Below are 25,951 nucleotides of genomic sequence, written 5' to 3'. Positions count from 1 at the left end.
CAGAATAACAAACAACGTGGCCGGAACGACGGCGACTCGCAAACGGCGATTTGATGGGCAAATGGCGGAATCACGTGCGCACAACTTGCTGTCATGGAGAGCAGCGTCTATCCGTGAACAACGAGGCCGGAACGACGGCGACTCGCAAACGGCGACTTAAACGACAAATGGCGGAATCACGTGAGCACATCTTTCTGTCACGGAGAGCAGCGTCTATCCGTAAACAACGTGGCCGGAACGATGGCGAGTCGAACGTGGCCGGAAACAACGGCGACTCGCAAGCGGCGATTAAAACGGCAGCTTCTGTTGTAAGAATGGACCTTACAACCGCGTCAACTAAGTGGACCAACAAGGCACGACAACTCCGTGTGGAAAAAATCAACCGACGCACACCAGGAACGACAACGTTCGTCACGGAGGCAAGAGAAAGAACAGAGCAACGGCGGCGGGTTTTTCGTCGATGCACAGGATTACAACGACATTTTTAAATATTGCCAACCGCCCCTAACGGTCGTTCGGCTGATCGAACATATTTGTCTACACGGCGCTACCAACTGTAACCCGGTCATTACATTTTCACCGTGTTTGCGTGAACAGACACTATTCATGTAACAATTATCGTTCCACGTTTTTGTTTACCTCTACAAATCAGTTAACCAAAGCATTCAAATTTAGCCGCAGAGTTATTTTTTCTATTAAACATTTGTTTTATCGTTATATTTTCAAATAAGTATACTCGACGTTTTTCATCGATAGTATTATAAATGTAGGTATTATTTTTAAAATTACTTGATTGCACACACGCGCGTGTCGTGATGATTCACGCAATCTAATCGCATTGGCTTTCACTAGTCGGAAAGTTTCACGTATACCTCCCCTACTTCCTAGGCGCGTGTAACCAATCATAATCACCAGGGAACGGACTTTAATGTCTTAAAAAATAAGAAAAATGTCCTTAAAAAATACGACCTTATGCCTTCAAAAAATGCTTTAATATTAAAAAAATGCACTAAAAACATTAAAAATGTTATTAAAACTTCAAATTTATAAAAAATTCATCATTATAAAAAATTTATCTTATAAAAGAAATATTTAAATATATACAATAAAAAAAAAACTTTTTTGTCTTTTCGCTCATCTTTTTTTTTAGCCTGAAAAATGTTTTATGTTAATTAATAATTATTAATTGTTTTCACCGAATTCTTGTACATACACACGAAAACGACAACGATCGGACGGCTTAATTTTCGGCATCTTTCACATTTATTATTATTATTCGAATTACGATAGCGAACACGACTAACGACTAACGACTCTATGGGCCGGTTTCACCATTAAAGAATTAAAGTTGAGATTAATTAACTCTGAGTTTATCAGTAACCCCAAGTTATCATTATTACAGTTTCACCACCAGTTTATAAGTGGAAGTTAGTAAATCTCAGGTTAGCTAATTAATTGTTGGTATTAACCAGGATTCCCTCTCATTTTCCACTGATAGCATTGATAACACCGCTCATTGAATTGATAACGTTGAAAACGTTAACCCTTTCAGACCCAAATTAATTTCTTATAGAGATAAAAAAAATTTTATTGCTTATTTATTTTACTATGGACTATAATAAGAGTAAAATGTGGTATCTATTATTACTGCAAACAATTCAGCATCCCTTAATTCTTTAACTATTGAAAAACGCACTTGATTTCACAAAATATTTAAAAGGGTATTTTGGCTTTCATGGGATAAAAAGGTAATTCGATTTCTTTCCGTTGACCAAATTTTATCTAAATGAGCCATAAGTGATCCATGATATTCTCCAACAACTTTTAATAGTTCTATGAAATTACCTAGACAAATCATTTTATACAGTGAAAATAATTTAGCAAAAACTAGATATTAAAATTCAATATTCACATTACCTCGATTTTGGGATATTACTGTTTCATCATGACCCCTGAAAGCAATATTTTGCCTAGCCAAAAATATTAAAACTTTTATAATAACTCTAACTATTTCTCTGTTTTCTGATATTTGTTGATGTTTGGTATGAAGTAGTTTTGAATGTATTCTGATGGTTTTGGAATATAATCCACGACTTATTTCAGATTGTAGATGTTCACTAGTATATGCGTGAGTTTCCAGGTCTTTTTTTAAATGTTTCCAATTACTTAACCCTTTTTGAGCTATTAGTAATTTTTTGGTTTTAGGAAGCCCAAATAGCTTGCAAGATATACAGTACACTCTGTTAGTTGATGGGGAATAAGAGAGCCAAGCACGTTTAATAAATGAACCGTTTGGTAATACGTTATTATAATATGAATGGTGAAATTTTCTAGAAACTCCTGAGAAATCTTTTGAAGATGGAAAACATTTTCCAGGAAGTTCCCAAGGAGATGGTTGACATGGTCCATATTGCATTAAATGGTTTAACATTTCATTTGACACAACTTCTGGAAAATTTCCTGGGTCATTAGGAAATAAATCAAAACCTAAATAATTAAAATCCATTATTATTTTAGATACAAAAAAAAGTTATCACTTGGTAGTCCATTATTTAAGAGTATTATAAATTCAAAACAAAAACATAGGTACCTAATACCTAAATATTGCATATATATATACTTACATAAAGATGAAGTAGGTGGTATAAAAACTTCATTTACAACATTATTTTGATCATTGGTGTCCATAAATACAGTATCTTTTAATATAACAGGGGCACTGTCACCAATAATATCAGTAGCATTATTTTGATCATTGGTGTCCATAAATAAAGTATCTTTTAATATAACAGAGGCACTGTCACCAAACATATCAGTAGCATTGCCTAAAAAAATTGTTATTGTTCTTTTAAGTTGTTTTATTGATTGATATTTAATATTTAATCAATACAACAGAAAAATAATGAAAAACAAACTTGTGTTTAAACTTTATAATTTAAATAATATCTTAAGTACATATTGGCATATTAAATTAAAAACTTAATGTTAAATTCACAAAATTATTATTTTTTTTAAACCAGAATATTAAGGTTTGTTTCAAATAAATAGTAATGAACTTACTTATAGTTGAATTGGATGGTAAAATATCTTCATTTACAACTTTATTTCGATCATCGGTGTCAACTCGAGCTTTTTTAGGAGCAGGGAAAAAAGAAGTTATGGATTGTGAATAAGACTTAGATTTTCTGGCCTTACAATTGTCAATGTGTTTTTTCCAGTTGGGACTATTCAACTTCCCTCGTTGTTTACGACAAACGCACGTCATAGTTTTTTTGGTTTCAGGCATATTGTGATATTAATAAAACAATTAATTGTGTCAGGTTTAGTAAAACGCCGAAAAAATCAAAAAATCACAGTTTACATATAATACGTCATGAGAGCATAAACACTATACAGTACAGTGTACACACTATACACTGATGACTTAATAAATAATGACAGATATGTACGCTAGACGTCAATACTCGATACAAAACTACAAAGCCACCATTGATATATATATCTGGGAAAACCACTGACTACTAACGACACCGATAAGATATTTCGTCTAATAAACGTTAATACGCGATTACATGTATACATTTTCATGTACACATGTGTATGAATTATTATTACATCATGCAGCCAGCAAAATGCTAAATGCTCACGTCGCTTTCGATACCGAGTACCTACCATCTTATCTGTGTTTTCCTATTGAAAAAATAAAACCTGCCAGCTTTGACATTTTCCAACCACCCACCCACCCACCAATTTTTTGTCTGGGACACTTGTCCCAAAAAACCACGGTCGCTCCGCCACTGGTGTTCACACACTAATCCGGTACTCAATATGGAGTACCGGACGGAAAAATATCGTACCGGAACGTTTATCAGCACAATAAGCACACACTGCTGCGGTACGATACGTATACGATACTAAAATTTATTATTTTAAAATTATTGTATTATGATTCTACAATTATTATTAAAACTGTTATTATTTTTAGGAAGGACTTTATGTATTTATAGACTTATAAACAATTTTATGTGAATTTGTACTGTGTCTGTGTATATTAACATCATAAATGTTGTACTTTGAGGTTCAAATTATTTGTAGACTATATAGACATACTACATAAACATTCTATAAAATCCAAAAAATAAATATAATAAAAATAAACAACTACCAAAAAAATGAAAAAAGACTAATTATTCCAAAAACAATTTATTACTGAACAAAGAAAAGTTGTTGAATAGTTTTCTACAAATTTTGTAGGTACTTAAATATTACGTACCTGATAAGGGTAGCTGGAAAATTATAGAAATAAGTTTTTAGAAATTGTGTCCAGAATTTTAGATTTTTTGAAATTAACAGATGAAAAGATGATAGCATTCAATAATCTTAAAAGTGTGAATATTATAGATACGGGTAGGTAATGAGTAGTTACCATTAACGGATAGGCAATGAGGAGATCACAAATTCCGTATGCGTTGTCTCCTTCTTATGAACATACAACATGGCAAATCTGTATTCAGCAGAACTAATTTTGTGTTATTACATATTAGCTTTAATACAAGATTAATCTGACCTATTATCGATTCCAACGTAAATTATCTCTATCTTCTCATAAGTTATTTACAAAATCTCAATTTTAAGGAGCTTATGACTAGATATGTAAAATATTTCAATTTAAAAAAGCTCAAAAATAACTGTCGTTTTAAAAATTAAGATATTGTAAAAGAACTTAAGATAAAACACAGATATTGTATTTTCCCGGATGTGAAATCATTTTTTCAATCATCATTCATCAATCATCAATTAGAATTAATTTATCCAACTACACAATGATGAAGACATGAAGTAGATATAAAATCTACTATACAGCAGAATAAATTCCCTGATTTTTTAAGTACCTATGGTTTTTAAAACTGATTTGTTAGTTAATTTTACCGTTCCAGTACACGATAAAAATCGTGCATGCAACATTCTAAAAATACCGGTGCAGAAATCGTCCTCCGGTACGATATTTGAGACCATACCGGCATTATATGGCACTAGTGTGCAAGCTTCCATTTAGATCTATGGGCATGGTTATTAATTGTACCGCACAAATAATAACGGAGGCGCGCACCGGACCGGTCTAGTTCGGTGTGTGCGATGCCTATGAAAACCATTTGAACTATTTTACCGGCAACTTTACAGTACCGATACCGTATCGCGTACCGCAGCAGTGTATAGGCACCTTTAAACGTTAATGTCAATTTTCATACCGGTATTGGTGTATACCACATGCCTATACAAGAGAACTTAAAAAAGTTAATAAATACTTTGTGTTTTATTGCTTTTATTACCCATGTTTATTTTTAATGATATCAAATATATCAGATACAACGAAATTTCGTTTTTTCCGTTATATTATATAGTATTTTCCGAGTTTCAGTAAAGTAGTAGGTTATAGATGTCAAGGAATCCAAATTTAAGCATTTTCATAAAATTTATTAACAATGATTTCATTCAAATAAAAACTGTGGATTTTATTTAATAATTACTTTTATTTTATTTAGTTATCCTCAACTTATTTATTGTTTTATTATTAATTTTTTTTATGAACTATTAAAGGACTGTACTACATATGTATAAGTATTCTATATTTATTAGATATAATACGGTGAAATTAGTAAATTTGACAACGTTGCATACAATTTCATACGCAATCGTGTTTATTTATTTTTCTTACCCACCTTCTTGTTACCCATCTACAAATGTACGCAATCGTGTTGCCAAAAAGGATAAACGTATGCAATCGTGTTCTACCCAACGTTTTTAGGAACATAAGGGCTCCGCGAACAATGAAGTTTGAGAATCACTGCAGTAATATAATGGTATTCGAAAACATCTTTGGTTTAATGGACGTTTTAAATTTACTAACAATACCATGCTCGCTCACGCGCATACACACACATAATAAACATTTAATAAATGCAACATAAGAATTGAAAGAAAATACGAACAACATAAACAAATTTATCCAACGCAACGAGGAATCGCATTCGCAGTCGGGTCCGATAAGCGGTACAGGGCTCAGTACTCCTTGTTCTCGTTAATTTCCTCGGGGCCCACTTCTTCATCGTCGAACTCGACCTCCTCAGCCGTCGCTTCCTGCGGATACGAAAACCGTATAACTCGTAAACGTCCTAAGAGGCATGGCGTTCGGCGCATGTACCTGGTACTGCTGGTACTCGGACACCAGATCGTTCATGTTGGACTCCGCTTCAGTGAACTCCATCTCGTCCATGCCCTCGCCCGTGTACCAGTGCAAGAAAGCCTTGCGCCGGAACATGGCCGTGAACTGCTCGGAAATGCGTTTGAATATCTCCTGGATAGCGGTGGTGTTCCCGATGAATGTAGCCGACATCTTGAGGCCTCTGGGTGGTATGTCGCATACGGCAACCTTCACGTTGCTGGGAATCCACTCGACGAAGTACCTACGCAAAGAATCAAGGGCGTCGTTATGGTCTTACGCGTGTCACGAATCACCCGCGCAGCCATACGCACCCCGAGTTCTTGTTCTGGATGTTTAGCATCTGCTCGTCCACTTCTTTCATGGACATGATACCCCTGAATATGGCGGCCACGGTCAGGTAACGTCCGTGCCTGGGATCGCAGGCGGTCATCATGTTCTTGGCATCGAACATCTATATCGGACAGTAACGGTAAACGGTTACGAGGAGTGGCACAAACTAGTAAGAATTAGGGGGGGGGAAACAAAAAAATTCGACACTCCCCTATGAAAAAAGAATCGGTAGCTGCGCTCGCATACTGTACAATTACTTACGAGTTTAACTTACGTAATACGAGTATAAGCATATTGATGTATGCTTATTGTTATGTCTGAAAATCGACTATCGATTATTGATCGACTGCCCACCCATCTACCGAATTAAGGTAATTATTTTCCTTCCCTCCTAGCTCCCCTATATTTGCCCCTCTAGGCGTAAGTACAGATTTTTCGAGCAACATAATATCGACAACGTATTATTACGTTTAGTCACTCGCTAATGGGTTCGATAACTATTGATACAGCGATCAAACAATGTGTGAATAAATTACATAATACAATAACTGTATCGTTGAACAAGCAATGCGCTTGTATAAACACAATTCAATCTTTTATTTATCGATATATAATATAAAATGACCAGGACTCGTTTACAATTAAATGTTGTAGACATTTTTTTTCGTAAAAAAAGATAATTTTCATAGGTAGTCACTATTATTAAGTTACAATACAGTAATACATCAAATGCCACGCGAATTTAATAAAAACCCATGTCCATAAAAAACTTGTCGTTTACTAATTCAACACTAGAAATTGTCAAAGCTTCTTCTCCCGTGCAAGATTTGTTTTTACGTTAATTCTATAATATTCAAAAATAATATGGGTTACGTAATTGTGATCAGGTTACATACTTGCTGGGTAAGTTCCGGAACAGATAGGGCCCTGTAAGACTGGCTACCCCTGGCTGTCAACGGAGCGAAACCCGGCATGAAGAAATGTAACCGGGGGAAAGGCACCATGTTGACGGCCAATTTTCTTAAATCAGCGTTCAACTGACCGGGGAACCGAAGACACGTTGTCACCCCAGACATAGTCACCTGAAACGGTATAACGATAAGACTTCCGTTCGGCCGGTGTAAGGTTATGACGCCCGCATACAGGGCGGTTCGGTAAGCGTGTGTTACGTATTATTATCGATATCATCAAGCGCATGCACGCACATACAGGATGTAAAGATAGATTTCCTAGTTCTACGTATGTATATGTTACGGGTAAAGTATACAATACGGATATTGTTCATATTAACCGGATAATGAGAATTACCTGGATAAAGTAAAAATATTATTTCTAAAACTTTGTTCCGTATACTACACGAGTAATTCGTACATTATCTACGACTATCAATTTACTCTATGTCCTACACCATTCATAGATATTTTAGAAGTTTTATCCACAAAAAAAAATCTTTGAGCAAATGTTCAATTACTTTCCAGTGATCAAAGTTGTGGAAAACGGCCAATGTAAAAATAAATGCTTATCGAATAAACGAAAATGCAAATTTAGGAGTATATTTTGTAATTTTAAATATCACCCGTACTCAAATTGTTCTAATAAATTATTTATTTAATTTTTAAATTTAAATTAAATAGTAATATATTTCAAATTTTCACGGCACACCGGCTAATGTACTAAGTTATAAGATAATGTATCTTCTTCTTCGCTAATAAAAACTTATGGTTGGTTTTGCAGTCGGATGTGCGCTCTCTACTCTTCTCTGTTTCCAGCTAACCTCTTCAATTCAGTGCAGCTTGATAGTCTGGCATCGGAAATCATTTGTGTTTAACAAATGAAGTTCTTGGGCGTCATCGGTCACTTCTACCTTCAATTTTCCCTTTTTTTCTTCTTCTCCTTTGCCATTCACCCAATTATTTGAGGTCAACCACCTTTGTCCTAAACCCTCAGTCGTATCGATTCCCTACATCCCCTATGCACACAACATGTCAATTTTCCCTTCTGTTATTCTATAAATTAGTTTATTTCCGCCCCTCGATATGTGACCAAATAACGGTCCGTCGTCTTGCTTTGACGGTGTTGAGTATCTCACTACGTTCATCTGTTTGGCCGAGTACGCATTCGTTGGTACGGCGTTGCGTACAATCCACTCGCAGCATCCGTCTTCAACACCATATTTTAAAACTTTCGAGGTTTCCAGATAATGTAAACATCGTATACACCAAGAATGGCAAACCTTTGAACACTGCGTACCCAAAATTACCTTTTTTTTTTTTGTTATAGAGCGTGCTACGAAAAAAATATTAAAAATATTATATTTTGTTATATTATAATTTGATTGTATAATTAATGTATTAATATAAAAAGGTTAGTTTAGGTACATAATAATAATAATTATAATAATATTGCTTTGTTAATTGTTTATATTATATTATATTATAGGTCCTATAATATATAATAGTAAAAATGTTCGCGTGCTATGGATTTGCCATCCCTGGTATACACTATCCCGTTTTATGAGACATTACCCGTAACGCATGCACCAAATACACTGTTTTCGGGCGAGGATCGCGAACAGTGCGCTCACCGAGACCAAATGGTTCAAGTCGCCGTACGTGGGCGAGGTCAATTTCAGAGTCCTGAAGCAGATGTCGTACAGGGCCTCGTTGTCGATGCAGAAAGTCTCGTCTGTGTTCTCCACCAACTGGTGGACGGACAACGTAGCGTTGTAGGGCTCCACCACGGTGTCCGACACTTTCGGCGATGGTACCACGCTGAACGTGTTCATTATGCGGTCGGGATACTCCTCGCGGATTTTCGATATCAGCAGCGTACCCATACCGGACCCTGTGCCGCCGCCCAGCGAATGGGCCAACTGAAACCCCTGCAAGCAGTCGCAGTTCTCGGCTTCGCGGCGCACGACGTCCATGACGGCATCCACCAGTTCGGCTCCTTCCGTGTAATGTCCTTTAGCCCAATTGTTGCCTGGAAAACGAGGAACAGGTTATCACGGTTCAGGCACGCATACTGTAATTCCGTGAGTCCGCGGACACTCCCGGGGCAGCAGTTATTCGTATACCTGCTCCGCTCTGGCCAAAAACGTAGTTGTCGGGCCTGAACAATTGTCCGAAGGGTCCGGAGCGTACGGAGTCCATGGTGCCGGGTTCCAAATCGACCAGGATCGCTCTGGGCACGTATTTTCCATCTGCAAATATGACGATTTCAAAACGGACGGTTTAAGCGGTACGTGGGTTATATACCGATGTGGTGTAATATATTATATCGGTGGTGTTCTGGGCTTTATTTACGCTGCGGACAATTGTATTTTTTAAGGTCATCGTTTCGAACGATGCTCATATGATAAAAGTGCATAAGTTGGAATCTCCATTAATGTAATATATTTGATAAATTTATCGAACTGTATTCTGAAACCATGATTATAGTAAGAATGAAGGAATAGTTATAAAAGTATAGAGTTAGGCACTAAAAATGGATGCGAAATTCGAATGCTGAAGAAAGCTGAACAAAAGCTTCTTAAAAGTTTCGAGATGTCACGTTAGAACATAATTAATCGTATGTTCATGTTAATTATGTTCAGTAATGAATGAGTAATGAGCAAGACCTAGACCTAACCTAAGAACATATTTTATCAAAAATGTATTATGTAATACAATGGATTCCGACTAATATGGGCACCGGTTTATATGGGTATCCGTGTAATATAGTTGAAATGGTCTAGTCCAAAATCCAATGTATACTAAAAAGGAAAATAAAACCGTATAATTTAACACGGTCCGGTTTATGTAGGTATTATTTATTTTATCATAGCTTTAGAATATATATATTAACAACTAATACATCCTATCTATGAGACTGTTTTTATCATAAGTAATATAAATCATTAACTTTTAAACTTTTAGTAGGATTTTATTGTGAGTTTAATTGAATGTGCATAAATGTATCAAGAACAAAAAAAGTAATTAAATAAAGAGATAAACTTATAGTTTTTTTTCCCTAACTCAACCACAATCATTTTAGTTTCACCGCGCATTTCAACGCGATCATAATCGGAAAGATCTCAAAGAAAAAAAATCACGATTTTGGAAAAGTGAAATCTCTTTCTCTATGCACTTGTAAACGTAAAATCGCTGAAAAATTATACGTTCTAAGATAATAGTATTAATTATTATTATAAATAATTATTCATCTAAAATTTCAACTTTAAAAATGCTGTTGGTTTTTAATTAAGTTCGATTTATACGACCAACCGCTTAATGTAATCAAATGGATTTGATCCCAACTTGTTCATATTAAGCGGAATCCACTGTATGTAAAGAAATTCATTCGGAGAATTGAAGAGGTTAGCTGGTGATGTGATGAATGGTAATTGCAAAGCCAATCCTTAAGTTGTGCACCGAGAGAAGAATATAAATGATGATATGAATTTTTGAAAAACTTTCGTTCAATTTAAATACACCACTAGTTAATAAGCTAAGTGCACGATTTTCTTACTTGTTCCCGCCTCATTATAGTAGACATTGATCCTTTCCAGTTGTAAATTGTTGTCGCCGTGATACGCTCCACATGGATCGATACCATGCTCGTCCGAAATAATCTCCCAAAACTACGAAACAAATGTATCATTAAAATACAGCTATAGCGATGTGCACTATAGTTGAACTATACCAGCCGTGTCATAAATATTTATGTTACACCGATCACATGTACTGTATAGGCAACACATATGGTAATAGTCTAAAGTGTATTGCACAAACATAAATTATCATAAAAACAATTAATATAAAACGTACGAGTGTACTATACATGTACTCGAGACTAAACTATATTTAATATCTACATTTACGGTTCACACCACGATTAGAATATTTTTATCGAACATGCAGGTGCACGCGTCAAACGCCGTGGTTTTAATTTTAAGAACAATTCGTCGATGCACCTTTGTAGTTCGATTACGTCCATAATAAATCGTATGCTGAATATTTTTAACTGAAATGTCAATACCTATATAGGCTTATATTATACAATAACGGAAATCGTTAAACAATTTTTAATCGCTGTATTTGAAAACGTCTGTTTCCGGTCTGTAACCAACGCAGTCAACGCACTGCTTAGGCCTATATGCGCCCGCTGGTCATTACATTTGTACGCGTTCGTTGGGTTGATTTTTTTCCATACTGGATGTCTGGGTTATGTAATAACCGAAAGACATCCGTTTTCCAAATCGACCGCGGGCGAAACAAAAACAAAAAAAAAACCGTATAAATATTTGCAATAAATATCCAAGTTTTTTGTATAGGCACTACAACACATTATTCTACAATTAAACTCGAATACAGTTATAAAAACTCTTTCGGCTAACCGATATTATGTCTTTTGTGATAGTAGTAATTAGTTCAAAATGTATTCGTCAAAAATGAGTTTTTCCTCGCTCCAATCTAGTCCAAGTACTTAGGCCGAGATGATTTTTCCAAAAACTTTGTTATAAGGCCGTGTGCACCAGTCTAAATAATAATCTATAGTTCAGACGGACATCACTAAGTTTTAAAATTTCCCGAGCACATTTTTAAGGGCTCGGCGATTTTCTCGGTTCCTATATAAACACAGCACTAATCATAAAATATTACAATAATCGTATACATGATTCAAGCTCATATACGTACGGATTGTATCAATGAGTATTTCCGAATAATAAACCCAATGGATTCCATTTTCGCAAATACACGTAATAATGCATTGCAGTACATGCATATCACACCAGGCGAAAAATGATTTCAATAAGAGACAAAAATATAATTTTACATAGTTCAACTCGGAGGCAGATTGAGTATCGAGGGACCCGGAGAGTTAATCAACTGGATCTATTTTATTATAACATTTCAATAAATATTTTTAGTTAATAGGGTTCAATTCACCTCAATTAAAATATTCTAAAAGTCAATTAACGATGTTTTATTATTATATTTTTATATTATATTTCATGTACGAGTATATATAATTTTTATTAACATTATAGAGGGCCCGAGAATCAACTGCACCTTTGCCTTCTCGGCCTACGAGTAGACTACCCATGCTTCAAATGGCTCTAATACGTGTTTCATGGTTTATTTTTCAATTTTAAATTATAATATTATTGTTATAAAATGTAGTATGGCGCGATGCCGTGGACTATCAGTAAATAATAATTAAATACGGCATATTAATACTTCATTCATTCGTGTGTGAGTAAGTGCTCGGTAGATGTTGAAAACACGATGTCACTTTTAATATTAGAGAACACTTCATTGTTTATCAATAAGCCGTTACGAATACACCATACAGAGCATCGATATTGTTTTGACGATTTTTATCTATTTTATTTTTTTAAATTAATTTATAAACATACACGCTATAATAAAAATATTATACATTTCTTATTGCTGACGATAAAAATATTCACAATAGTGTTAATTCGTCGTATGATATTAATATCGTTTTAATCATCGACGAGTAACGACTTGAAACGAAACATGCAATCGTTTTATGCCTACATAAAACGATGATTTTCGAATAACTGCCGAGTATTACTATAAACATTTTTTCCACGCATAGAAAAAAGTTTGGTGAATTCTAACCGAATATTAACGTTGTTTAGAATGGGATCATTGATTATTTACTAAAATATAATCGACAAACGTAAATATTATTAGTGGTAAGGTAAGGTAAGGTAAGTATTAAAATAAGTATGACTTTTAACCCGATTTACATAATATGCGTGCGCGTGTAAAACCAATAACGCATACATAATGTTTGTTACAATATTTTAACGTTTGAAAACATAACTATTGTACCACCCGATCGATCGTTATTATTCCTCGGGAATTCTCACGATCGCGAAGAACAAGTTAAACATTGGGTTGCAGGAGTGAAAACCGCACACAATACGACCTCCAGAACACGATGTTCGAAGCCTTAAAATTCTTGGAAAAAAAATCCTAATACAATTCTAAGTACAAGCACAGTGTACGTAATTAGGTTGGTAATCGCGAGGACGTAACTAACTCATGACGTGTGGTTCGATGAAATGCAATGTTCAACGGTTGCTGAAAAATGAATCGAAGTAAAACGTGTACGGTCGTACTGTTCAACGAAGTCGTACAAGGGACAGTCGACTACGCGATGAACGCGTGTCCGTCTCTCAATATTTTTTCAATATTTTTTCCTCTACGTTTAAAACACAGCACACGAGATGATAATCATTAATGTTTATACAACGTTCGAATTTATGTAAACATGTTACGTATGCCTACGTGATGCGTCCGAACCCGTACGGTTTTTGTGCGCACGTGTTGAAACAACCGCGATAAGCGTGAGGTGTGTACACATTTGTAGCGCGCGTGCGTCGAATGTGTGTATGCAAATAATATAAAAAAATTACGATTGTTTCGTTTCGGCACCAAAAACGTTAAGCGTCATACGTGCGCGCTTTCTGTCTGCTGTTACTACATAACTAACCATCGATTTGTACATTTTCCGCAATCGCTACCGGACTCGACTTGGGTACCAATTTACCACTTTGTGTATTAACCTGACCCGTTGGTGACTGCTGTATACGTTTTACTACTGTACGCCAATCGAACTGAACGCAATCGTTTTGAGCATCCGAACACACTTTCTCGTCAAAAGGCGCACTTTAACAGTTTATCGCGAGCTGCTCTGAACGATTGCAAAAATATTCAACTGCGAAAAACTTGCGCAAATTTTGCACCCAGGACTACCGATAAAATGTACACGCGTATAGGATAGGCGCGCCATTTGGAAATCACATTCAACAAGTGACGCGTGTGCACTTGCAAGGGTACGGAAACCGGACGCGTGGCTAGGGCGGTTGCTCTGCGAACCGCGAGAGACGGTCCTACGTCGTCAGTCACGTGATTCTTGTTAATTTCACCAAGACGTGATTTCGCCCCGAAGTGGACTACCGATTATTTGTTAGCGCTCAGCGCGACACTGGACGCCGCTGGACCTCGCGAGTTATCATTCCCGGTAAACAAAAGTGAACACAGTAAAACACTTCTGTTGTATCTGGATGACATTTATTATTTTTTTAGGGTTTTCGAAGCAAAACATCTCGAACGTTCATGGGCCGTAGGTCGAAAACGCGATCCTAGGGCAAGATACGCAATACGATTACCTACGCTCGTCCGATTTGACCGCACTGCGGGTCCTGGAGTCGGACGGACGGGATCGATAGACGTTTGGGTTCGTCGATCCCGCCCGTGACCGGGCGCCAGAGCGGCACTTGCGACGTCCGCGGACGGGTACGGGACGACGATAGGCACAGGGCCGGGCTGGAAATAACGGGAGCGGCTGGTCCACAAACGATGTAAGTGTTGCCGCCTCCGTACGATTTACGCGTTGTCAAATCGAGAATGTCGTCGTGCAAGACGATACGCGATACCCGGGACGCCTCTAAAAATATACCGTACGAAAAGTTTTTGGAACGCTACCAACATCGACACGTTATTATAATATGCGTGCATATCATTACGGTGGCGGACTGTGGACGGTAAATCGTCACGTCTGAAATGTACAGTTATTACAAGTGTTATTGCTCACTACATTATAATCGCAACTATTGCCCGTCCGGTTTTTTCGTCGAAACCGAACGAGACGATGGTAATTTTATAATTATTATTATAGCCATCATCGTTATCATCATCATCATCATCATCATCAACTTCTACCGGTTTAATAAACGGGTAGGTGCACGTGTTCACTATATAACAACGAGCCCGGGAGATTGTTAACATTGTTAGCGATTGTCTATGTGTACAAGATGTATAATTTCTGTTTTGTCTCTATTTCGTTTCATTCGACGGCTGCCGAAACAGTTTACAGGCGGTACAACAATAATACAACGTAGGGCGGCATACCTAAGTAGACGCACGCGTACGAATTGCTGTTATGATAATTAGTTTCCGATCATCAAAAGAACGGACAAAAACCGAATTGAATGTCGATTTTGACGGCGGCTACAATGAAGCATCGCAGCCTTCGGTTCTCCGCACGAACAGCTAACGCCACGATAGGTGTACAACTGCCACACGTCATACATGAAAGTAAACGTCCGAACGTATACGCATTAATTACCATATGAACATTTGATTATTTTCCCCGCGAAAACGAATCTTCCCCGGGAATCGATTAACGTGGGTTTCCGGTGCACTAACACACGAATACAGCGATGCGCGAAGGCTTTGTCCTCGGCCGTGTCAGAAAATCTAGTGACAGACGGATTTATTTGACTCTCGGCTAAGGTAACGTGGACACGTTAGAAGATTTTCGTACGGACGCGATTTCAACGATCGCGGACAACCGTTTATTTGCGTTTAGAGGTGTTTCTACGGGAAAAATATAATTTAATGAATTTTGTGCCGGACATAATAACGGTATCAAAAACCTAGATGAAGCTGCCCGTGATGATCGGCGCTGAAAAGTGGCCCCGTGGCGAATTAACTCGATAATATTGTACTTGAAGGCATTTTGAGAGATTGAAAACGAAAAGCGGCGTACGTAGTGTTTTTAAACTATTGACGCGCGGATAGAGGTGGCTGGATCGCGTGGAAAATTGTCAAACAAATTTATCAAAATCTGAAAACTAAAACGTTGGGAAAGGGACTGGGAAACGAGATAACGTACAGCCGTCGGAAACGATAATTAGTTATCCGAGGTGAGAAAAAGCGGACGCGCAATACATCAACTGTCATATTTTTTTCGATGCTATTATAATTGTTACTATTGTTTTACCTTGGCTCCGATCTGATTTCCGCACTGACCAGCTTGCAGGTGTAATATCTCCCTCATGGTTTGGACGGCGATTTCCGTGGAAATTTGCTTGAAAAAATCTCGTTATTTGTCTCTCTTTCTCTCTCTCTCTTTCTTCAGCCGCGTTCCTTCGATTGCTGTCCCGTCGACGATGGTTTGCACACTGCGATACGACCGCTTGTCACTGCCGCGTGACCCGCACCGAGCCCGCCGCCGAGATAAGTGGGGAAAAATTACCTCGCACACGAGTCGCGATCACGAGCCCGTGCGCGCGCACGAGGACCGTGTCTCCACTCGCCTACACTAGCGTGGAGCTATTTTTTTTTCCGCGCATTCGTCAAAGCGTTTTTCATTTCGTTCTGCAGAGCTTAACACTGCCTTCGAACGGGAAACCGATAGAAAAGCGATGAATATTCACGTACGGTAAACTCGACGACGTGCGATTATTTTTCACGAGCTTTCGTTGTTTTTACAAAAATAATTCCGATACATATTCTATTCAACACCGTCATACGTCCCTCGTACACGTGTCGTCACGGACTTAGTACACCAGTACTTCTACAGAACCAGTGCCGCAACTACACCAATTTGGGCCCGTGTGCAAATAAAATTAATGCCCCCTCCCCTCTGTCTTGAAAATTAATTTTTCCAAATTTGAAAACATACTTTGGATTTTTGCTCATACAAATAAAAACAAAAATAAGGTTAACATAAGTAAAACACATACAGGTATATATTTACAAATAAATAAATGTAATAATTTGTAACCTTTTTTAATTCATATTAAATATAAATAATTATCAACATTGTAGGTAACATATAAATTGAACACAGTAAACATTAACATTAACAGTCAATTAAAAAATTGAAAAAAAAACATCACTCACTTTAAAAAATTCATTTTTCTTGCCTTTTTGTTGGCAAAATTGTCAATTATATTTTCTATGTTAATATCATTTGTTTGTTGTTTTTCAATATTAAGCAAAGCTATACTTGAAAGTCTCTCTTGCCCGATGGAGTTCCGTAAGTAATTTTTGATAAGTTTAAGCTTTGAAAAGGATCTCTCAGCTGAAGCAGATGTCACTGGTATAGTCAAAAAAATTATAATACCGATAAATACATCAGGAAATATTGATGTCAGCTCTTCCTTAACAATAGTATCAGCTAAATCGTGAATTGTCATATTTTTTAAATAGTTGGTTTGAAATTTGGAAGATAAATAGCCTTTAATTATAATAAGTTGACGAGTGAAATCAGAACTGATATCTTCTTTATATTTGTTAATAAAGTCATATGATGACTTAACAATCAATTCGTCAGACATTGATGTTAATATTTCAGGCATTAATATAATAAAATCATTACACACAGTTTTCATTCCTTTAAATCTAACTCTTAATTGTAATAGTGTTGTGTCTACAACTGGGTAAAATATAGTAACTCTAAAATTATCATCAGTTGTAGTAAGCCGGCGATCACTGTCTACTTCATCAAAATACTTTTTTGCATATCTTTGACGAGTTTCACTTAACTTGAAGGGTATATTCCACTTCATACATAATTCCCTTGAATCTTTTATTATTTGGTCATATTGATCCCGCAACTTTTCTATAATTAAAATAGCACTTTCTAATTGTGTTGATGCTTTTTGTAAGCTTAAATTAACTGATTGCATACTCTTTGATACCACTTGTAAGGATTTTAAAATAGGTTCCCATATACATAGAATAATTATAAATTCAGCATTTTCCATTTTTTTTTTTAAAGTTGTAGCCATATTTATTTCATCTTTTTTGGAACTTGAAAGCTGGATATTAGAAAGAGATTTCAAAACATCAACAAATCTGTGTTTTAATGAAAATAAAGCATTGTGTCTTGCTTCCCATCGAGTAGGACACACTTTTTTTAAAGTTATTTTATTTATTTTATTCCCGTACTCTTCACCAAAGGCTAGCTGAGCCCATCTTGGCGAACTTGAGCTAAAAAAATTGTAGATGTCTTGCACAGTATCAAAAAATGATTGTATTTTTCTAGTACTTTTAGCAGCATCACATAAAACCAAATTTATATTGTGAGAACAGCAATGAACAAATATAGCGTTAGGTACAATATCACAAATTTGTTTTTGAACGCCTGTTATTGAACCACTCATCACTGCTGCTCCGTCATATCCTTGACCGCGACATTTCATAATATTTAAATCCAATCTCATTAATGTATTTTTTAAAAGTTCTACATAATTTGCTGCACCATGATGGGATAGTAAATAAAAACCGAGAAACGACTCTTTGATTTGTATTTGTTTCTTTTCAAAATCTAATGTAGTATAACGAATTACAAGACTAACTTGGTCTTGTTTGGTTATGTCTTGAGTTGAGTCTAATATAACAGAAAAGAAACTACTAGATCTTATTTTATTACAAATTAAATGACGTAACTCTGTAAACAAAATGTCTAACAACTCGTTCTGAATAGACCAACTTAAATACTTAATTTTTTGATTTTCATCATTTAAAATATCATTTAGAATAGGATCAAACTCTGCGAGTAATCGAACTGTTCTTAAAAAGTTTCCTTCGGTGGCACATTTAATTTTTAGGCTTCCTTCATTCCCTCTTAAAGCACAATTTCCTGCTGTTATAGAAAGTATAATTTTTATCAACCTTTTCAATACATTCTTCCATTTCACTGCTTCATCAGTATATTGTTTTTCTAAACTAGCGTCAATGGTTTCATTTTTAACCCAAATGGAACGAATTTTGGCAGCATCCAAATGTTGAATAGATGATTCATGTCTTTGAATACTTTGTGACAAGTGATTCCAATCATTAATACCATAAATCCAATCCCACTTAAATTTGCCATAAGATCTATCAGCAAACAGCCAACATGATTCACAATACACACAGTCTAAGTTATAAGAATAACATAGCCAGGTTCTTGGAATTTTTGTACCAGATTTAGTTGTTAGAAAATAATAACTAGATGAAAAACGTTTACCATTATTATTTACTGGAAAGTTAATATCTGGCTTACAGGGTCCATATAAAATCAAACTTCTTATTAAATTTGCATCAGTAATAGTCCATGGAAATTTGGCTATGTCTGTTGGGAAATCATCTTGGAGATTCAGCATACTATTCAAATCTATAAGTTTTAAAATATTTATTATAATATAGCATAATATAAAAGTAATACATTTGTAATAATAGAAAAAAATCAAAATCAAATTATTAAAGTATGTACATAATAATAATTAATAGTATAGAATAAAATAGAAATTTTTAAATCAAAAATATTAGGTATTAAAAAAAATTTAACAACATTAAAATATTATTAACATATGTACGTATTTGAGCTAGTGTATACCTGTAGAAGTGCTAATATCAGAAGAGTTATTATTTTCAGTGTATGTATTATTTGTGTCTTGTCCATCTTCTTTTGAGTTTAAAATACTTTTAAATTCATTTTCTGATATTTGTCCAACACTTTCAAGTCCCACATCATATTCCACAACTATAAAAACAAAATTAATTTAATTATATTAAGTGTAATGTAATTATAGAATTTGAATAGATTCTTAAAATCACAAACATAGGTATTAAAAAAATATTTTACAATACTGAAATATTATTAACATATGTATAAATTTGAGCTAGTGTATACCTGTAGAAGTGCTAACATCAGAAGAGTTATTATTTTCAGTGTACGTATTAGTTGTGTCTTGTCCATCTTCTTTTGAGTCTAAAATATTCTTCAAATCATTTTTAGATATTTGTCCAACACTTTCAAGTTCCACATCACATTCTACAACTATTAAACCAAAATTAATTTTAGGTACCTACAATAATAGTATATCGAGTAATATAAATACATTTGAAGTTTTTGAGTTTTTTTCCATCTAATTTCAATTTTAACCCTTTTATTTAAATTAAGTAGGTCAAAAAAAGAGTCTCACGGACCATGATATAGGTATGAATTATGAATATTGCAGTCAAGTTGTTAATAAATACCTAGATTAAATAACAAAATTTCAATCATCTATAATATATATATATATCTATTAAATAATTTAACATTTTAACATCTTGTTAGTCAACAATATTTATTCATGAAATAATTTTGTACTTACCATTGTTATGTTGACTGCTTTCAAAAAAATTATTTATCTTCTGATTGGTTTTTAAAATATTACACTGTTATTGGTGTTTTTTTTTTCTTTTAGCTGCTCCACTTAAAGCTTTTGGCGGCATGATTTATTGTAGACGTAAATAAAATTAAATAAATGGATAGCTTATTGTCAATTGACCGAATATAAAACATAGACTGTCGAAGATCCCGCATTTTCAACGAGCGTCGTCGTCGTGCAATATAAAAGCGAGCCCGATCGCGGTTTTCCCGCGTGGCACATAACAAAAATAAATAACAATACCTAATTGAGATGCGTCACACACTCATACTATATGGCTATATAGGCCGGTCAAAATACGCGTTCCTTCGCATGACGCGCTTTAATCAATTGCAACCAAACTATTTTTAATTTATGTTATACGGGTCGCAAAAGAAACGTTAATATACGATAACGTTGTGTACAAGACAAAATCGATCTATTGTCCAATCATTATTAATTATTATTATATTATTATTATAACAAAATCGTTTTATTTTCTTTCTTTCTACATATTTTTCAATTTTTATCATTGGGCCCCCCATTATAGGTTGGGGCCCTGGGCCCGTGTGTTTAACACACGCAACACACCCGGTTATTGCGGCACTGTACAGAACCACCGTTAGTTTTTAAAAGATTTGGTCGGAAGCGGTTATTTCCCGTCTCCATATATCGTACTCGCAACGAGCAACGTTTGTTTAGTTATTGTATTTTCATTCCAACGTACCAGTCGGTAAAAACAGATTTTAACTCGTCGTCATGTATATTTTGAATTGACGCTGTAATTTTTATTCATATAGTCTCCTTAAATTCCTTAAAATATAGTTTAAAGAAGTAGAAGCCTGAAATATACGAAAATCATTTTTTATACATTATGAGTACAAAGTGTTAAAATACAATGTGAGATAGTCGATTTTCAAAAGACTGAACGAATTCAGATTTTTTAATAGATTTCTTATCGCGTCACTAGATCGATCGGTACTTAAGAATGATAAATGGTATGTTTAAACACTTGATGTTACTGGACACACTGCGTGTGTGATAGACAGAAACGGAAAATCACATTTTTCAATCCCCTTTAGCTAGTGTTCCGCACGGGACGTTTGACGTGCCGATAAAAGCCTCGTTGGACTTTTTCGTAAATTAAAACGTTATTCCGCCACATTCCGAGAGTTACGAGCGAAAAAGAAAAACCGAAACCGCCAACATCGTCCACGCAAAATCTCGTTGAATAATAAAATATCATACTTCTCCACATCGGAGCATTGGTTCAAGCAGCTCAAGGAACTACTCTTGAGATCAACGCGCTTGAACTACATATATATAACATTAAATATTATTCGGACTACAAATAAATAACTTATTACGAACAAAACCAATTAATAGAGTTTTAGTGTTTTCATTGTAATGGTTTTCACCACACACCTAATTCACTGTTTAAATTTAATCAATAAAATATTAATTAAATGTATTCGTTCATATGCATATTTTAGTTGTCACAGCGGGCAATATAATATTTCAATGCAAATTTGATTTTTCACTTTTTTTTTTTTGTATATACTCGTATAAAACAATAATATTCAATCCTCCTCGACTCTTTCCACCTTTATTTCACATTTCGTGTAATGACAACTGTTCACATTGTTAAATATGATACGTTCATTAAGTTATACATTGTTTGACCTCTCAAATATCATAATGGATAGGCATATAACCCATTACATGTACTGAGGTTACCCATAACAATAAAAAAATCTAATAGTATATGATCTATTGCTATAAGTGAAGTACATAAATTAAATATAAATAACATGTTTCGTAATGTTTAATATTTTTTTTTACATTCAAAATGATTTATTACCCATTATTGAAGGAGAAATTTTATAAAAAATATTTAAAAACACAAAATTATTATTATATAATATACATTTATTAATTTATCTATGCCTATTTAATATACATAAATTATAAACATATAATTTCTAATTAATAAACCATAATAACACAAATTGTAACACAATCAAATAACACAACAAAAAATTAACTTATTATTTTCCTTTTTTTTTACACTTACGTTCGTTAACAACTACAGTTTTTAAAACCACATGATTTGCATCCTTTAAATGTTGATGTAATTTATTTTTCGATGAGAATACTGATGAACAAACGCCACATGCATGATTTGACTTTTTTACTTTTGCTTTTTCAAATGTTTTTTGTTTTTTTTTGGTTTTCGATGACTTTCCTACAGAAGGTTCTTCCTGTAGTTTACTTTCTTCTAGTACATCTTCAGCAACATCTTCAGCTACTACATTATTTTCATTGTCATCACCAACAGGACAATGATCATCACATTCAGTTTTTTTAGCACTAATCAACACAACATTATCTTGATGTTTTTTAGATGATCGATGATTGCGCAGAGCTTTTTCTGTTTTAAAAGACTGATCACATGTCAAACAATATAACACATTTACTTCATCAACAGATACGGAGTGTTTCTTTTTACTTTTACTCGGTTTTCCACTGATATTAGGTATTTCTTCTTCACTGCTCAAATCAGCTTCTAGTACATCATCTGAATCAATTCGATTTTGTTTATTTAATCCATCAATATTCGTGGACTTTTTATTATAAAATTCTACTAGTTCGTCAACCTGACTACTTGAACTATCACATGACTCTTCTTTGCTATCGTTAGAACTATCGCAATCAGCATCATCTACAACACTTTCAACACTAGAATTGCTTTGATCAGTTTCATTAGATAAACTACTGTTTTCATCGAGCTCTTCGTTGTTAAGCATTTCGTCATCATTCAACATCTCAACCTTGATTAGTTCAATATTTTCTTTATGCTTTTTAGACTTTTCATGATTTTGAAAAGCTTTTTCTGTTTTAAATACTTTATTGCAAGCCACACAGTATAAGCAATTTGCCATTTCATCATCTGACTCAATTTCTTCACTACTTCCGTACTCGGTAATAAGGCTTTCCTCGATTATTTTTAATTCAGCTTCAACATTGGAAAATTTTGACCAGTCAGATTCTTTATAACTAGCCATTTCTTTTTGTTTATCTTTAATCCTTTTTCGTCTAGCTTCTTCCATTCGTTTATTATTCTCAGCTGATTTTAACTTAAGAGTCTCAGCATATGCTTTAACTCGTTTATCACGTTTACATACAAACTCTATTAATGCTTGTATCTCATCATTACGTTCTTTCTTAGCTTTGTCACGAATCTTCTTATTTTCTTTTTCCATTAATTTGATAATGCGTCTATTAGACGCTTGTCGAATATCATGTTGATCTAACCATCCAAATGGTTTGTGCGTATTGAAACCACGCCAAAAGTTATAAAATGGTCGAACAATTTCCATATAGTCACTGTCTGATTGGCCAAATGTTGGAATCTCATTAGGATCTATTTCGAAATAAACACTTTCTTCAACTAATATAGTATTGAATACCTCGCGATATACAGAATAGAACCCTTTCTCATCATCCCCAAATCCTTTGTAACATGAAGGTGAAAAATACTTAAACAGGTTGAGCTCATTGACAGGTGTGTCACCACTATTAATAATATACTCTCGATGATTATCATACCATTGGCGTTCACGTGGATCACCGAGTACTTCATAAGCTTGTTGAATCAACTGAAACTGTTCTTTAGCATCTTCAATATTATCCAGATTTTTATCGGGATGCCATTTCAAAGCCAATTTTCTGTAAGATTTTTTCAACTCATCAGCAGACACGTCTCGAGATACTTCCAACACTTCGTAGAAACACTTCATAGTACTTGGTGAAAAATATGACTGAAAATCGATAAGAACATAAATAAAACGATGTGATATGGAGGAAAATAGAAAAAACATTGAAATTCGTACAAGAACGTGTAAAGAAAATCAACATTTACAAATAAAATGTTCTCACAGTTTGCACTTCACTTACCAATTGTCGCTATGAAATGTAATGTTTACGAACAATAACTACAATTTTTCATCTAGACACATTTGTAACTGTGCAAATGTACGACCGGCGTTTTACTCGGTCTTCCGAAGTTTCTAGCTTACAAAACAAGAAAATAACGATGGTTATCAAAGTTCGAGGAAATGATTTTGATTTGATAACAATAATCAAACCACCAAACATTGTGGATAAGAAAAAAAAATAATATACTGTTATTGACGTCTGTGGTGTATGCACTGTTCATAATATAATTGATAATAAATTGATACTCAAAGCACAGACTTCTATACTACACTAGATAAGTAACTACTATCATTGATTATAGATAGTATAGATAGCTCACTGGATGGTTTTTCGAAGGCGTAGAATATAACTGCCGGTAGATAGCGATAAAAGAAATAAATTTATTTAAATTGATATTTATAAAATAATCCCGTATAGTTTCGTATCGAACCAATGTTGGTGTGCGTCGGGTGGGAGAAACAGATAATTTTCTATTACTTATTAGATAAGAATATCATATCCGATGCGCGACGGGCGAAGACAAATAGGCCGAGCTGTTTCCGTACTATCGCGTCGTAATCATTGTTTATTATATATTTTGTATTATAATTTATTTATTTAATAGAAATAAGTAATTATAGTATTTATAAAGTATATGCTCGGTACTTACCTCCGTCTTATTGTAATACTTATTATTCTTTGTTATATTGAATTTAATTGATTACTGATAATTACAATTTTTAAAGTGAATTTTTTTTTTTTATTATTGTATTCTAAAATCTCTTATTAGTCAGTTTAAGAACATATTTTTTCGTAAACTTGAATTTCATATAATTTTACACTTAGTGTACATAAGTAAATGTGATCTAAATAAAAACAAATTAAGCATGACTTCAATTAACTTATTGTTATACAAAAAATTATTGATTTACAATTTTTAAAATATTTTAGAAAATAATTATTATATATATTAATTATATTAATTAATATATATTTACGATATTTATTGGCATCTAAATTATGTAATTGAAGTCCGGGAAAAAAGAAAGTTTTTTACCCCCAAATTTTACACCCACGATGAATACTTGTGTGAAATATGCACCTATAACATCTGTGGACGTTGAACGGTCGTTTAGTACTTACAAAATTATATTAACTGAAAAAAGAACCAACATGACCCCACAAAATATGGAAATGTATTTTGTAATTAATTGTTATGTAAACAAAAAATAATAGTTTTTTTATATTTAAATATTTTTTTGATTGAATTTGATGTTGAAAGGTTCAACATTTCTATTTTATTATTTGTTTAAACTGTTTTATAAACATATAATGATATTTTTTTTATATATTTAAATATTTTGTTGATTTAATTTGATGTTAAAAGGTCCAACACTCCTAATTTTGTTATATTTGTTATGTTATAAATT

At 34.3% G+C, this 25,951-nt stretch overlaps 4 protein-coding genes across 5 annotated transcripts; all 4 read right to left on the bottom strand.

Moving 5' to 3' along the window:
- Positions 1–1,137: 1,137 nt before the first annotated feature.
- Positions 1,138–3,953, bottom strand: LOC112685728 (zinc finger MYM-type protein 1-like). Its single transcript, XM_025557694.1, has 4 exons — positions 3,061–3,953; positions 2,625–2,825; positions 1,918–2,487; positions 1,138–1,845 (listed from the first exon to the last, which is right to left on the bottom strand). Exons 1-4 carry the CDS (start codon positions 3,284–3,286, stop codon positions 1,703–1,705), a joined length of 1,140 nt encoding a protein of 379 aa, XP_025413479.1. The 5' UTR covers positions 3,287–3,953; the 3' UTR covers positions 1,138–1,702.
- A 1,901-nt stretch (positions 3,954–5,854) lies between these two features.
- On the bottom strand, positions 5,855–16,543 carry LOC112685759 (tubulin beta chain-like). Its single transcript, XM_025557733.1, has 8 exons — positions 16,358–16,543; positions 11,063–11,174; positions 9,630–9,755; positions 9,138–9,535; positions 7,450–7,635; positions 6,535–6,674; positions 6,203–6,464; positions 5,855–6,138 (listed from the first exon to the last, which is right to left on the bottom strand). Exons 1-8 carry the CDS (start codon positions 16,412–16,414, stop codon positions 6,061–6,063), a joined length of 1,359 nt encoding a protein of 452 aa, XP_025413518.1. The 5' UTR covers positions 16,415–16,543; the 3' UTR covers positions 5,855–6,060.
- A 624-nt stretch (positions 16,544–17,167) lies between these two features.
- On the bottom strand, positions 17,168–20,548 carry LOC112685758 (zinc finger MYM-type protein 1-like). 2 transcript variants are annotated; one of them, XM_025557732.1, is made up of 5 exons: positions 20,508–20,548; positions 20,250–20,388; positions 20,042–20,188; positions 19,745–19,891; positions 17,168–19,522 (listed from the first exon to the last, which is right to left on the bottom strand). In XM_025557732.1, exon 5 carries the CDS (start codon positions 19,509–19,511, stop codon positions 17,259–17,261), a length of 2,253 nt encoding a protein of 750 aa, XP_025413517.1. In that variant the 5' UTR covers positions 19,512–19,522; positions 19,745–19,891; positions 20,042–20,188; positions 20,250–20,388; positions 20,508–20,548; the 3' UTR covers positions 17,168–17,258. The 2 variants fall into 2 exon arrangements, with proteins under 2 accessions (XP_025413517.1, XP_025413516.1); XM_025557731.1 differs by having other exon boundaries at positions 20,042–20,388.
- Positions 20,549–22,541: 1,993 nt separating this feature from the next.
- Positions 22,542–24,751, bottom strand: LOC112685713 (dnaJ homolog subfamily C member 21). Its single transcript, XM_025557668.1, has 2 exons — positions 24,501–24,751; positions 22,542–24,364 (listed from the first exon to the last, which is right to left on the bottom strand). The coding sequence occupies exon 2, from the start codon at positions 24,341–24,343 to the stop codon at positions 22,592–22,594; it is 1,752 nt and encodes a 583-aa protein (XP_025413453.1). The 5' UTR covers positions 24,344–24,364; positions 24,501–24,751; the 3' UTR covers positions 22,542–22,591.
- Between the last annotated feature and the right edge of the window lie 1,200 nt (positions 24,752–25,951).

This window comes from Sipha flava, unplaced genomic scaffold (assembly GCF_003268045.1).
Source record: "Sipha flava isolate LNK unplaced genomic scaffold, YSA_version1 289_pilon_pilon, whole genome shotgun sequence".
Classification (NCBI taxonomy): Eukaryota; Metazoa; Arthropoda; class Insecta; order Hemiptera; family Aphididae; genus Sipha; species Sipha flava.
Note: the sequence above shows the minus strand (reverse complement) of the source record. Positions and strands in the feature narration are given on the sequence as shown.

What these genes read in the sequence shown, in the direction of transcription:
- LOC112685713 (XM_025557668.1), bottom strand. Translation starts at nt 24,343, where the DNA reads ATGAAGTGTTTCTACGAAGTGTTGGAAGTATCTCGAGACGTGTCTGCT.
- LOC112685728 (XM_025557694.1), bottom strand. Translation starts at nt 3,286, where the DNA reads ATGCCTGAAACCAAAAAAACTATGACGTGCGTTTGTCGTAAACAACGA. An exon ending in ACCATCCAATTCAACTATAA is followed by an intron (nt 2,826 to 3,060) that starts GTAAGTTCATTA and finishes CAATTTTTTTAG; the next exon opens with GCAATGCTACTGATATGTTT. An exon ending in ACCACCTACTTCATCTTTAT is followed by an intron (nt 2,488 to 2,624) that starts GTAAGTATATAT and finishes TTAATTATTTAG; the next exon opens with GTTTTGATTTATTTCCTAAT.
- LOC112685759 (XM_025557733.1), bottom strand. Translation starts at nt 16,414, where the DNA reads ATGAGGGAGATATTACACCTGCAAGCTGGTCAGTGCGGAAATCAGATC. An exon ending in GAAATCAGATCGGAGCCAAG is followed by an intron (nt 11,175 to 16,357) that starts GTAAAACAATAG and finishes TTTGTTTCGTAG; the next exon opens with TTTTGGGAGATTATTTCGGA. An exon ending in CTATAATGAGGCGGGAACAA is followed by an intron (nt 9,756 to 11,062) that starts GTAAGAAAATCG and finishes TCATATTTGCAG; the next exon opens with ATGGAAAATACGTGCCCAGA.
- LOC112685758 (XM_025557731.1), bottom strand. Translation starts at nt 19,511, where the DNA reads ATGCTGAATCTCCAAGATGATTTCCCAACAGACATAGCCAAATTTCCA.